Source organism: Phyllopteryx taeniolatus, chromosome 21 (genome assembly GCF_024500385.1).
Source record: "Phyllopteryx taeniolatus isolate TA_2022b chromosome 21, UOR_Ptae_1.2, whole genome shotgun sequence".
NCBI lineage: Eukaryota > Metazoa > Chordata > Actinopteri > Syngnathiformes > Syngnathidae > Phyllopteryx > Phyllopteryx taeniolatus.
Genome location: NC_084522.1, coordinates 12161122 through 12173410, shown reverse-complemented (window position 1 = coordinate 12173410; position 12289 = coordinate 12161122). Strand labels below are relative to the sequence as shown.

The following is a 12289-nucleotide window of genomic DNA, read 5'->3' as shown; positions in this document are numbered from 1 at the left end:
TAGCTATACAGCAATTTAAACTACATATTACTATATTTAACTCTCCTTTTACTATTTTGTCGGTCAAATTGACGTGTTTGAAAACCTAGAATTAAAAAAAAGGGTTAAACTTATTCTGGCGGCCTAATTTGTTTCACTTTTCTTTTGTATAACAATTTTTTAAATTACATTTGGGTTTTCTTGTCATACTTTCAATGAACATTGTTGTGAAGAAACAAACACAACAGGGGGGGTTAAAATACAGTTGAAGCTTGAACTAGAAAGTGACCTGCCATAATGAGAAGTAGCCATTATTTCTTAGTTCAAACTCACAGAAGCCGGTGGACCACTTGAACGTTTTATTTATCATGTCGTATGTTGGTTACATACATGGCAACATGCACTTGCAACTTATTTATTTTTGTTTGGCTTTTTCCCCCCCCCCTTTACGGTCTATAATCTCTATTAACCACTTAACTTTTAACAAAAGCGCATTCTTGCTCTGGCTCATGTTCATTCATATTGTGATTTTTTTCTTCTCCTTTTTTTTTGCTTTTATTTTGTGACGTTTGTGCTCATGCCCGATTGTCCTGTATGTCTAATGGATAAAATATTATTTCAGACAGAAAACAAGATTATGTTTTAAGAGATATGTGCAATCGAAGGGCCTCAAAAACGAATTAACAATACCGCTTGAAGGGCTTGTTGAAGTCTAAAGAATCATACGTTTGTTGAACCAAAGTCTCGCTATTGTTGAACAGGCTCAAAGAAGCACAACTTCCAAGACCACACCTGGAACAACCGTGAATACTCCAGTGGCAGCCACCTCGATTGGAACTACGTCACCACCAACCAAGAGCCCTACGACCTTAACTACTGTGTCTGCGATCACCACCAAAATGGTCACCTCCGCCATTGCTGTAATGTCAACAACCACCCCAAAACCACTCTCTCCCTCCACCACCTCCAGTTCAAACGTTTCTCCTACTAGCACAGCTACAACCACCACGCCGACGAGCAAACCTACTACAGTCAAGACCACCACGGCGACGAGCACACCTACTACAGTCAAGACCTCCATGGCGACGAGCAAACCTACGACAGTCAAACCCACCACGGCGACGAGCAAACCTACGACAGTCAAAACCACCATGGCGACGAGCAAACCTACTACAGTCAAGACCTCCATGGCGACGAGCAAACCTACGACAGTCAAAACCACCACGGCGACAAGCAAACCTACTACAGTCAAGACCACCACGGCGACGAGCACACCTACTACAGTCAAGACCTCCATGGCGACGAGCAAACCTACGACAGTCAAAACCACCACGGCGACGAGCAAACCTACTACAGTCAAGACCACCACGGCGACGAGCACACCTACTACAGTCAAGACCTCCATGGCGACGAGCAAACCTACAACAGTCAAAACAACCACGGCGACGAGCACACCTACTACAGTCAAGACCTCCATGGCGACGAGCAAACCTACGACAGTCAAACCCACCACGGCGACGAGCAAACCTACGACAGTCAAAACCACCATGGCGACGAGCAAACCTACTACAGTCAAGACCTCCATGGCGACGAGCAAACCTACGACAGTCAAAACCACCACGGCGACAAGCAAACCTACTACAGTCAAGACCACCACGGCGACGAGCACACCTACTACAGTCAAGACCTCCATGGCGACGAGCAAACCTACGACAGTCAAAACCACCACGGCGACGAGCAAACCTACTACAGTCAAGACCACCACGGCGACGAGCACACCTACTACAGTCAAGACCTCCATGGCGACGAGCAAACCTACAACAGTCAAAACAACCACGGCGACGAGCACACCTACTACAGTCAAGACCTCCATGGCGACGAGCAAACCTACGACAGTCAAACCCACCACGGCGACGAGCAAACCTACGACAGTCAAAACCACCATGGCGACGAGCAAACCTACTACAGTCAAGACCTCCATGGCGACGAGCAAACCTACGACAGTCAAAACCACCACGGCGACAAGCAAACCTACTACAGTCAAGACCACCACGGCGACGAGCACACCTACTACAGTCAAGACCTCCATGGCGACGAGCAAACCTACGACAGTCAAAACCACCACGGCGACGAGCAAACCTACTACAGTCAAGACCACCACGGCGACGAGCACACCTACTACAGTCAAGACCTCCATGGCGACGAGCAAACCTACAACAGTCAAAACAACCACGGCGACGAGCACACCTACTACAGTCAAGACCTCCATGGCGACGAGCAAACCTACGACAGTCAAACCCACCACGGCGACGAGCAAACCTACGACAGTCAAAACCACCATGGCGACGAGCAAACCTACTACAGTCAAGACCTCCATGGCGACGAGCAAACCTACGACAGTCAAAACCACCACGGCGACAAGCAAACCTACTACAGTCAAGACCACCACGGCGACGAGCACACCTACTACAGTCAAGACCTCCATGGCGACGAGCAAACCTACGACAGTCAAAACCACCACGGCGACGAGCAAACCTACTACAGTCAAGACCACCACGGCGACGAGCACACCTACTACAGTCAAGACCTCCATGGCGACGAGCAAACCTACAACAGTCAAAACAACCACGGCGACGAGCACACCTACTACAGTCAAGACCTCCATGGCGACGAGCAAACCTACGACAGTCAAACCCACCACGGCGACGAGCAAACCTACGACAGTCAAAACCACCATGGCGACGAGCAAACCTACTACAGTCAAGACCTCCATGGCGACGAGCAAACCTACGACAGTCAAAACCACCACGGCGACAAGCAAACCTACTACAGTCAAGACCACCACGGCGACGAGCACACCTACTACAGTCAAGACCTCCATGGCGACGAGCAAACCTACGACAGTCAAAACCACCACGGCGACGAGCAAACCTACTACAGTCAAGACCACCACGGCGACGAGCACACCTACTACAGTCAAGACCTCCATGGCGACGAGCAAACCTACAACAGTCAAAACAACCACGGCGACGAGCACACCTACTACAGTCAAGACCTCCATGGCGACGAGCAAACCTACGACAGTCAAACCCACCACGGCGACGAGCAAACCTACGACAGTCAAAACCACCATGGCGACGAGCAAACCTACTACAGTCAAGACCTCCATGGCGACGAGCAAACCTACGACAGTCAAAACCACCACGGCGACAAGCAAACCTACTACAGTCAAGACCACCACGGCGACGAGCACACCTACTACAGTCAAGACCTCCATGGCGACGAGCAAACCTACGACAGTCAAAACCACCACGGCGACGAGCAAACCTACTACAGTCAAGACCACCACGGCGACGAGCACACCTACTACAGTCAAGACCTCCATGGCGACGAGCAAACCTACAACAGTCAAAACAACCACGGCGACGAGCACACCTACTACAGTCAAGACCTCCATGGCGACGAGCAAACCTACTACAGTCAAGACCTCCATGGCGACGAGCAAACCTACTACTGTCAAGACCTCCATGGCAACAACAATGCCTCCAACCACAATGGCCATCAAAACGACAACCGCACACAACAGAGGAAGCGGAGTAGCAGAGTCGCTACTGTTGCTCGGGGTTTCGCTCATTCTCAATGTCGTCTGCCAATGAACAAAAAGCAAAACCTGCCTGGGTGACTTTTATAATAATAAGGTTTAAAGTTTCTCGGGAAACCAAGATGAAATAATAGCCAAGTTTGTTATTATGCGTGTCACACTGTGTCATATAGAACAGCTATACTTAATAGTTTAGCAGTGGTGTTTTTTTTTTTAAACAATTTAATAGAAAACTTGTGTCATCTGCTTATCTGGAGGAGAATTGCCTCCTGTCTCTAATTTTAGACAAAAAGAAGATATCAAATGCCAAAGGAAACAAACGCTTTTATTTTTTGTTCATATGACACACGCTGAATACAGGTGCATCTCAATTAGAATATGGAGGAAAATATTATTTATTTTAGTAGTTCAATTCCAAAACTCAAACTAATACAGTATTATATAGATTCACTACAGAGGTAATCTTTTTCAATGTATTTGATATTTTTGGGTAATCATGATGATTATATTTTACAACAAAAGCAACAACAACAACAAAAAATCACAAATGCAAGAAAGTTGAAAATTCGCAAAATAAGAAACAATCAAAATTATTTTTGATATGGAAATTAGGTAGGAATTGGCCTTATGAAAAGTATTTTCATATTTTATGTGCTTATTGAATCTGAGTTTCACTTTTGCATGAACTACTGTAATATATTAACTTTTATATAATATGACAATTTATTGAGATGCTCCTGTCTATGTATGTTTGCACTGTCTGTGTTGTTATAGCGTGGCTGTGGATATTTTTGTTGTGACCAGCTTGCATATGATCTCAGATTTTCAACACTGCATATCTACAACTATTACTTAAAATACACTCTTCGCAAACTGTGAAACTACTGTATTCACGTTCAATCAAATTTAATCAAAGCATTGATTGCCAAATGAATGAAACATTAACAGCTGAGCAAAGTAATGGAAAATGCAGATGCAGAAAGACTGAAGCCTGTATAACAGATTTGACGAATAAATAACCATTTTTTAATGGTGAAATGGATTGTTTACTTCCTCTACCCACATGCAAAGCTTCTACTGTAAATGAAATTCAGATCTGAGACACAGTTCCATATTGCAAACTTTTTTTTCCCAAATACTTTTGTGACATAAGCTGTACATAGATTGAAATGGTTTTATTAATAACACATGACCAAGCTGCATTCATATATTTATTAGTACTGCATTAAATTTAGAAGAGATGACAACAATCACATTCCCACACAAAGTCAGTTAGTCATGTTACCTGCACCAAATATATGTGAACATTAATAAAACATGTATTGCTCCAGTTTAATCTTCAGATCGGCAGATGGCCAACAGAGCTTCTAAATGATCTCCCTTGAAATATTTCTGTTGGGGGAAAATGGAATCTTTGTCAAAAATCTTAATTCATAAAAACAATTACTATCAAATTATAACATACATGTTATAACAAAGCATTTCATATTTTCAACAAATTGTTTGGACTTCAGTTTCATATTCACTTTTGTACTTGGATGGTTTCCCCCCCCAACATTTTACGTTAGTTTCATCTGGTCTCATTGGACCCGCCGTTTTCCTTCCGTTTCAGCCAATCAGCTCTCACTCTGCTTATTAGGCCTGAGTCTGTTTAGCTTAGACAATAATGAGTGTGTGTTTGTGTATACCTGCAGGGTTGTGTAGAGAGAAGTGCCTGTCAGTTTAAGGAAGGCTACTCTGATACAAAGTAGATCTTCCTCACTGTGGGACACCATGATGCCTTGCACTATCGGGGCCTGGTAAAAGGAAATATTTGATATTGACGATTATGCAGCTGACAACAGTAGGCAGCTGTATCCCATATCCCTTTAAAGGTGGCAATAATTGTATACTGTAGTACCTGGGTTTATAAAATGCTTTTTTTAAATAAAGGAAAGCATTTGTGAGGGACACTCGACAATACAAAATTGCAGAATAAAAATTAGCCAAATGAGGAAGGCTAGCATTTGAGACCTAAAGTCTTAGGCCCGCTGCACACCACGCGATGCGGCCGAACTCGACTTGGAATGGACCATCTAAATAAAATAACAGTTGGCAACTCACACCTGTACATTGAGCAATTTGATGTATGGATGCACTGCGATGTTAAACGGTGAGCCGGTATAAGCTTTTCAGGAGGCGCATACAGTATATTGTACTTTAACACTTTTATTAAACCATAAAGAGATCAGAGTAACAGTCAAGGAAGAAGTACGTATACATCCTACAGAGTGAGGATGTGGGTGAGAATAAAAGTGGAGAGGATATATATTGAGAGTTGGGTTGCCACCCGTCCCGTAAAAGACGGAACCTTATTTTTGCCTTTAAATGTCGCGTTCCATATTTGTTCCGTATTTCTTATCTTCCCGTAAAAGTACATTGACTGAATTTTCATAGCTGAGCGTAGATAAAGTATATGCTTCTCCTTCACCCATTCATACACATAGACACACTAGCGCTTTTCAAGGCACTCAAAGATGCTTTACAATTGCACACCAAAACATACAACCACATTCATTCATATAACACTGCTATAGGGAGCCCATTCCGCAGGGGTCGGGATGCCGAGGCGGGCGTCCCTTATTTTCATTTGTGAAAGGTGGCAACCCTAATTGAGAGGCTCAGCTCACTCCCATTCACTTGAACGTACGGCCATTTTATTAAGACACCTGGGATCCGTTTTAAGTTTTGAAATTGTCTCAACTCTGTCGCCCCCCACCCCAAAGAGGGCTACCATAGTTATCAACCTCAGTCCAATCCTTCTTCAAAAAACACTTAATGATTTAAAAAAAACAAAAAAAAAACATCTTACCTTCATGCCAGTTAATCTTTTGGCAAGGTACATGCCAGGATTTTGAATGCACTCCACTGTTATGACACAAATAAGAAGAGTTGCGATATTTATGCCAACATACATGATAAACCGACAACACACATCGATAATGACAATTACCTAAAACACTCAAACCCAAACGAATCTCCCCGGAGAAGCTTTTCTCCAGAACTGGAATCACCATCTGTCCACTCTCCAGCTCCAGTCCCATCAGCACTGTCAGTAATTCACAAAGTCATCACAGTGGAAACGCAATAGCAAGCCATCACGAAACAAAAGCCATCTGTTCGTATTTTGTACTTCACCTCCGTTAAGATGGTTTGAATCTCTTGAGGTGAGAATATCAATCCAAGGAGCCACGTCAGCTTTTTTTCCATTTAGTGATGCAGCGAGAGACTGCAAGAAAGTGTAATTAAAAAAATCATTTCTGCTTGACAGATTTAGGAAGACAATTTGCTTGGTTCAAAATGAAAGAATTGCCACCTGGGTACAGGGATTTAGTGTAAAGCATATCAAACATTAAGTTTCATTTCAGTGTAATCGCCTGATTACCAAGCCTTTGATATGGCATGTTTGATTTACAAACTGTTAGTAACAAAAGCTGACAAAGTAACATTTAAAAAAATACCTCAACGTCCCTTTGAACAAAACCTGCAACATCTTCTTTCTATTGGAGAGGAAAAACATTTTAAAACCTAGTTAAAATACATTAATTTAATGATATGCCCTGTTTTAAAGAAGCATTGCAAGTTCAGTTATGACTGTTGGTATAGAATCTGGAACCTCTTCAAATAGTTTTTTACTTCTCCCAAATCTCGCTCAATCATCTTCAAACTTTCAGGTCTCGTCCTTGTCAGTGCCAGTATCCCATAGAATTTGAGGAACATTTTCAAACTCCCTTTCTAGGATTAATACTACTGATTCTGACTCACAACTAGTAATTTATAATCGTAGAACAGGACTAAAAAAATAATAATAATCCAATTAATTTTTTGGCTCTATTGCTTGCATGGTGCCATCTTTTGCGTTTATGTTCACTAAATATTAATAAAGGCCACGAGTAACCAAATTACATTAATAAGAGCCACTATAAGCTTAGCAAAGTCTCCACTGGTTTCTCCTTTCGCTTCCTTCTCCAGGTCCTTTTTATACACTGAAAATAAAAAAAAGCAGTAACACAATTTTGAGCTTAAAATATGAAGGTGCTGATTTAATGGCTACAATGCACAAAAAAGCAAGGGTTTGCGCTTACTTTCTTTGTACGCAGAACTGATGTCCCGAAGCTCCTTACTTGATCTTGTACACAGAATCTCCAGTAGTGTTTCCTCATCCGTGCCTAAACCCTACACAAACATGTGGACAATCTATAGTTCCCAGGATTTGAACTGCAAAGGTGTATACTTTTGTAAGACAGGCATAACAAAAACATAAACCGCCATGGCCTGCTGCAGGCGATGAGCCTCATGCTGCAGAGGAGGCATCATTAGTTCCAGCATGAGCGCCTCCAGATCTCCAGACAGAACTTTTCTCATGCCAGCTATCAGGTCCTGTATCAAAAAAAGCAAGCATTAAAAGTGATTCTGAATAAAAGACCGTTGGGCTTTGAGAAGTGCAATATTAAGTTCTATAAGGTTTTCAATTGATGATCAGATAATCTTGTCTGTTCGTCAGATTATGAGGTTGAATCTTTAACTGTGCTGGAAGGATGTAAAAAAAAAAAAAATGCAAAAAAAAAAAAAAATGGAAATGGGACTTAACTTGAACCTTGCAGTACACCACAGGTAATAGTAAGGGTACTTTACAAGGACCAGAAAAACATCTTTGGACATTAAGATAAAAACCTTTCAAGCACATGACATACCTAGAGATAATACAAAAGGCTTTAAAGGGGACACATTATGGAAAATGTACTTTTTAATGGTTATATACAAATAGTTGGGTCTTTGGAATGCCTGTCCACCCATCAAAAGTGTGGATAAAACAACCAAGTAAATGTTCTGTTATCTGCCTGAGCAGGCCCTTCTGCACTTCCTCCCCTCCGTTACATAACACGGGGAGCAATTTACCTAATAACTCACACAGGGTTTCTCTGACACGATACGCTAGGCTGGGTGAAAATCAATAATTTGGAAGAGTCTGACATGCTATCACACCCACATCCCCCACAGGTGTGACACCCCTGCTATTGTGTCTAATTCAAAAGGGAAGCAGAGCTGCATTCAGTTTTGGTGTCTGCGCAGATTAGCATTAGCTAAGAGCGCTAGCTTCTCATAAGGGGCACATATTTGATTGCTCGGTGAAGTTGTCGACCGGGAGGCAATAGTTTGGGTGTGGGGGGTTGATGTGTTGATGGGCAATATATACTATACACACAATGTAGTGTATGAAATACTGCAAGCATTTTTAAAAATATTTTCTAAATGGGCACAGCACCCCTATCAACCCATCTCCTGGGTTCAATCAACCACTCAAACCGCTCCGCCATGTTAACATGGTGATTCAGCTATATGTAATTCAAATTAGTGGTAACTGAAACGCTACAACAGAAGAAAGTGATGGTTCACTGTCAAATTACTTTAGTTTATACTGAACAGTTAAACTCCCTCTCTAAACAAAGGTGTGTTGAAGAGACATTCGAATAGTGTTTGATCAGCAAACAGTTCAAAGTTACAAATGAGCAAACGTCATCTCTGGTTTGTCTTTAGGAATACACTGTTATTGTAACATGGAAGTACTTAAAACGACACAGCGATGGACATATTTCCACGTAAATGCGTTTTTCCTTACCTGTTGTGTTGCCTCTTTAAATGTTTTGGCAATGGCCTGTCTCTGAGCATTGCTGCGATTTGTTAGGATTCTCACAAGTGTAGTTGCATCTATGGCGATAACACAATAGGGTTGGAAATATAGGCAGCAAAAGAACAGAAAAGAATGCACATGCCTCGCAAAGGATTTCATACAATACTAAAGTCTACTGCAGGATTACCTTTCTTCTCCAGTGCCTCGTGGATCTGTTTTACATCTCTTTGTGGGTGGAAATTTGAGTAAGGTCGCACCGTTCCAAGGGTACCCCAACACATTGTCTATGTGAGAAACAAAGATTTGACCATGAATTCTGTCTGTTATAAGCCCAAAAGGTGGAACAGAAAGGAACATGTTATCTATTCATCACAATCTAGTGCTCCAAACCAAGCCAGGAACAGCATTAAGCACTGCAGGTAAAACAAGTTTACATTATTAAAAAGCCTTTTTTTTTTTTTTTTTTTTTTTAATTCAGTTGTCAGGATTCTGTACCAGAGGGTATTATGGGCAAGACAATTTAGTAATAATTAATAACAGCAGGCTACGAGGAGGTTATACTGCATTTATAAATGCCACCTGAAAAAAAAAAAACAACAACTTGGAGCATTTGGCGGTGACAGAAAGAAGAATTGTCAGTGTACTTACATGAGACTCAAAGTACTGCAGGTCCATTGCTTTAGTTCAAATGTCTAAAGAAAAGTGAGCAAATTGAGGTAAATTAACCTATGCATACAAAAACATAACTTTACTGCAAATAAACAATTATAGAGAACAAGTAAATTTTGGGATAACAAATTTTTGAACCTGCGCTATGGTCTGGTATGTAGAGGTGTGTAGTCGGTAGTGGACTACTTTTTCTTTTCTTTCCTTATTTTTTTACAACCTTAAATTACCAGCCTTGTCACACCCTGCCCCACCTCCTGCACTCATCTGGCCAACCAGATTAACATTATAGATCGACAAATTATGGCAACCTAACTGTTTGAATTCCTTGCAATTGATATTACTAAATGACCATTACATATCTATTTTGGTTAGAACCTGGTCAGATCATATAATCACATTACTTGCCTGAGGGGAAAACATCCTCATAAAACTAATATTTTCTCACAGGATTTTTTGTTGTTGTTAGCAAAACCTGGAAAAAAGAACTACAGAGCTAAGTCCTCACATAACCATATGAAACCATAGAAGCATACTATTCTTCTTAGGGACTTTTAATCTTTCCGAGCCAGACTCCATGTATCACCTGCAGAGGCAGAAATGAAATCCAACACCTTTGTGGTTATTACAAACAAAGCTGACAAGGGTCAGGTTATTTCCCAAGTTCACGTCTCTTATCTTCAACCTGAGAAACCAACGTATAAAATGCCTTTCATAAGTTGTTTTCTAGTGTCTGTTATTTTGTTTTAAATGTCGAGAGTGTTTCAACAGGGAAGAGAAATGCAAATAAAATTGACTGGATGAATTGCAGGGTGGGGAGGAGAGCTAATGTAAATATTTAAAGAGCTGCACAAGAAAAACAATGTTCAATAGAGTGGAAGAATGAGTTTCACAATAGCATTTTTAAAAATCTTTTATATATAAAAAGAAAAAAAAATAGTACAAAACAACGACCACAACTTAGTTTTTTTGCTTTGACAGTGTTTATATTTTATTAGCATTTTAAAACCACACCCTCTTTAATATATTATGACTTTAGTATCAAACACCAACATACAGTTTATGCAGGTATCATTTACTTCTTTCTCTCTCGCTCTATATATATTTTTTTTTATAACAATTTCACAAAAATGACTAGAAACAGATATTCGCATCCCACACACTGACATACAATATACTCCATAGAGAAGAGGAACACCCTAAACATTCAATACATTATAAAAATAGCTTTAAAATATCTTTGCATACCATACATTCTTTGGCGATTTTCATGAATTGTCCATTTTAAGCATTAGTTGACTCTATATTTAAATAAAAAAAATGGAGTGTGCGATTGTAAACGGCAAGCATCGAAAAAGTGGGTCAGAGTTTTACCTCCACAAAATATGCGTGAATGAATCTTCCTATACTCTGTATAATACATAACAAATATAGAATATTGTTGGAGGAGCCTTGTAACCTTATATGTTGTCTATATGATGAAGACAATGAGTTATGGGTTAATTTAATAAGGCAGTTATGCACAGGATAGTTTCTGGTTCTAACAATTTGGGGCAATATCCTGATAATGTGATAGGAAACTTTGCCGAAGTGAGCAAGATGTCTATGACGGCTTAATTAATCATTACAATCTCCCAATGTTGACTTAACCTCTCGTCACTCTCCGGCATAATCACCACATGCTCCTTGTCATAGCTTTGGCCACCTGAAATTACATTTAAAAAAAAAAAATGGTAACTAAAAAAAAATAATAATAAAAATTAAAAATGCAACTATGTAAACTTCCAAGTCATCTGTTCATACCTTTGACATCAATGACCATTCCAGGGAAAGTAATGCTGCGGAGTTGTCCTCTCATCTGGGCCATCCAAGTCTGAGAAGGCTGCCGGGTCTCGCTCCATAAAACCAATTTGGCTGCTGGCTCAATATTGCCCATCACTTGAAGGCTCATGGTTGGGGAAAGCTACACACAACCAACCGCAAAATATTGGTGAAGGTCTACTCTCTACTTACTCAACATAACGGCATCACGTTCTTTTTTAAAAAAACATTATTTCAAGTGATATGTTGACGTTATTACCTTATTCTTGATTAGTCCATCCTGATAGAACCATATGTCACTCATGGGCTCCACATCTGGTGTGACCACCACCCGTCCAGATTTTATCTCCTCCACCCCACCCTGGATGGACATGTAGTGCTGGCTGTCTGTATTTCTGATGCGGAAAAAGTGGCGCTTCTGCAAAACATTACAACATTGTACTGTAAATACACAGAAGACATTTTTGTCAGTAAAAAGCACATACAAAAGATCCCCTTTTCGTACAACTGAGTCAAGAACTTCTTTTCACATTTTGTTTTTCTATGGATAT

The 12289-nt window shown here is 40.8% G+C and overlaps 3 protein-coding genes across 4 annotated transcripts in view; 1 reads left to right on the top strand and 2 right to left on the bottom strand.

The window, feature by feature from the left end:
- The first annotated feature begins 276 nt into the window (after positions 1 to 276).
- On the top strand, positions 277 to 4618 carry LOC133471488 (repetin-like). Its single transcript, XM_061761057.1, has 3 exons — positions 277 to 283; positions 741 to 859; positions 971 to 4618. Exons 1-3 carry the CDS (start codon positions 277 to 279, stop codon positions 3659 to 3661), a joined length of 2817 nt encoding a protein of 938 aa, XP_061617041.1. The 3' UTR covers positions 3662 to 4618.
- A 155-nt stretch (positions 4619 to 4773) lies between these two features.
- On the bottom strand, positions 4774 to 10487 carry anxa14 (annexin A14). Of its 2 annotated transcripts, none has more exons than XM_061759358.1 (13): positions 10326 to 10487; positions 9900 to 9943; positions 9439 to 9535; positions 9240 to 9328; positions 7886 to 7999; positions 7705 to 7795; positions 7526 to 7605; positions 7081 to 7119; positions 6758 to 6848; positions 6573 to 6668; positions 6432 to 6487; positions 5269 to 5376; positions 4774 to 4972 (listed from the first exon to the last, which is right to left on the bottom strand). In XM_061759358.1, exons 2-13 carry the CDS (start codon positions 9924 to 9926, stop codon positions 4913 to 4915), a joined length of 948 nt encoding a protein of 315 aa, XP_061615342.1. In that variant the 5' UTR covers positions 9927 to 9943; positions 10326 to 10487; the 3' UTR covers positions 4774 to 4912. The 2 variants fall into 2 exon arrangements, with proteins under 2 accessions (XP_061615342.1, XP_061615341.1); XM_061759357.1 differs by lacking the exon at positions 10326 to 10487 and adding an exon at positions 10059 to 10151.
- A 394-nt stretch (positions 10488 to 10881) lies between these two features.
- LOC133470697 (uncharacterized) overlaps positions 10882 to 12289 on the bottom strand; it is a 39601-nt gene continuing 38193 nt past the window's right edge. Inside the window, exons 23-25 of the mRNA XM_061759356.1 lie at positions 11998 to 12156; positions 11721 to 11880; positions 10882 to 11622 (exon numbers count right to left, since the gene is read on the bottom strand). Coding sequence (XP_061615340.1) covers positions 11531 to 11622; positions 11721 to 11880; positions 11998 to 12156 — 411 coding nt within the window. The 3' untranslated portion in view covers positions 10882 to 11530. The remainder of the gene's footprint in view (positions 11623 to 11720; positions 11881 to 11997; positions 12157 to 12289) is intronic.

What these genes read in the sequence shown, in the direction of transcription:
- anxa14 (XM_061759358.1), bottom strand. Translation starts at nt 9,926, where the DNA reads ATGGACCTGCAGTACTTTGAGTCTCAT. An exon ending in TTTGGGTTTGAGTGTTTTAG is followed by an intron (nt 6,488 to 6,572) that starts GTAATTGTCATT and finishes GTGTCATAACAG; the next exon opens with TGGAGTGCATTCAAAATCCT. An exon ending in CTCTCTACACAACCCTGCAG is followed by an intron (nt 4,973 to 5,268) that starts GTATACACAAAC and finishes TTCCCCCAACAG; the next exon opens with AAATATTTCAAGGGAGATCA.
- LOC133471488 (XM_061761057.1), top strand. An exon ending in CCTACGACCTTAACTACTGT is followed by an intron (nt 860 to 970) that starts GTCTGCGATCAC and finishes TTCTCCTACTAG; the next exon opens with CACAGCTACAACCACCACGC.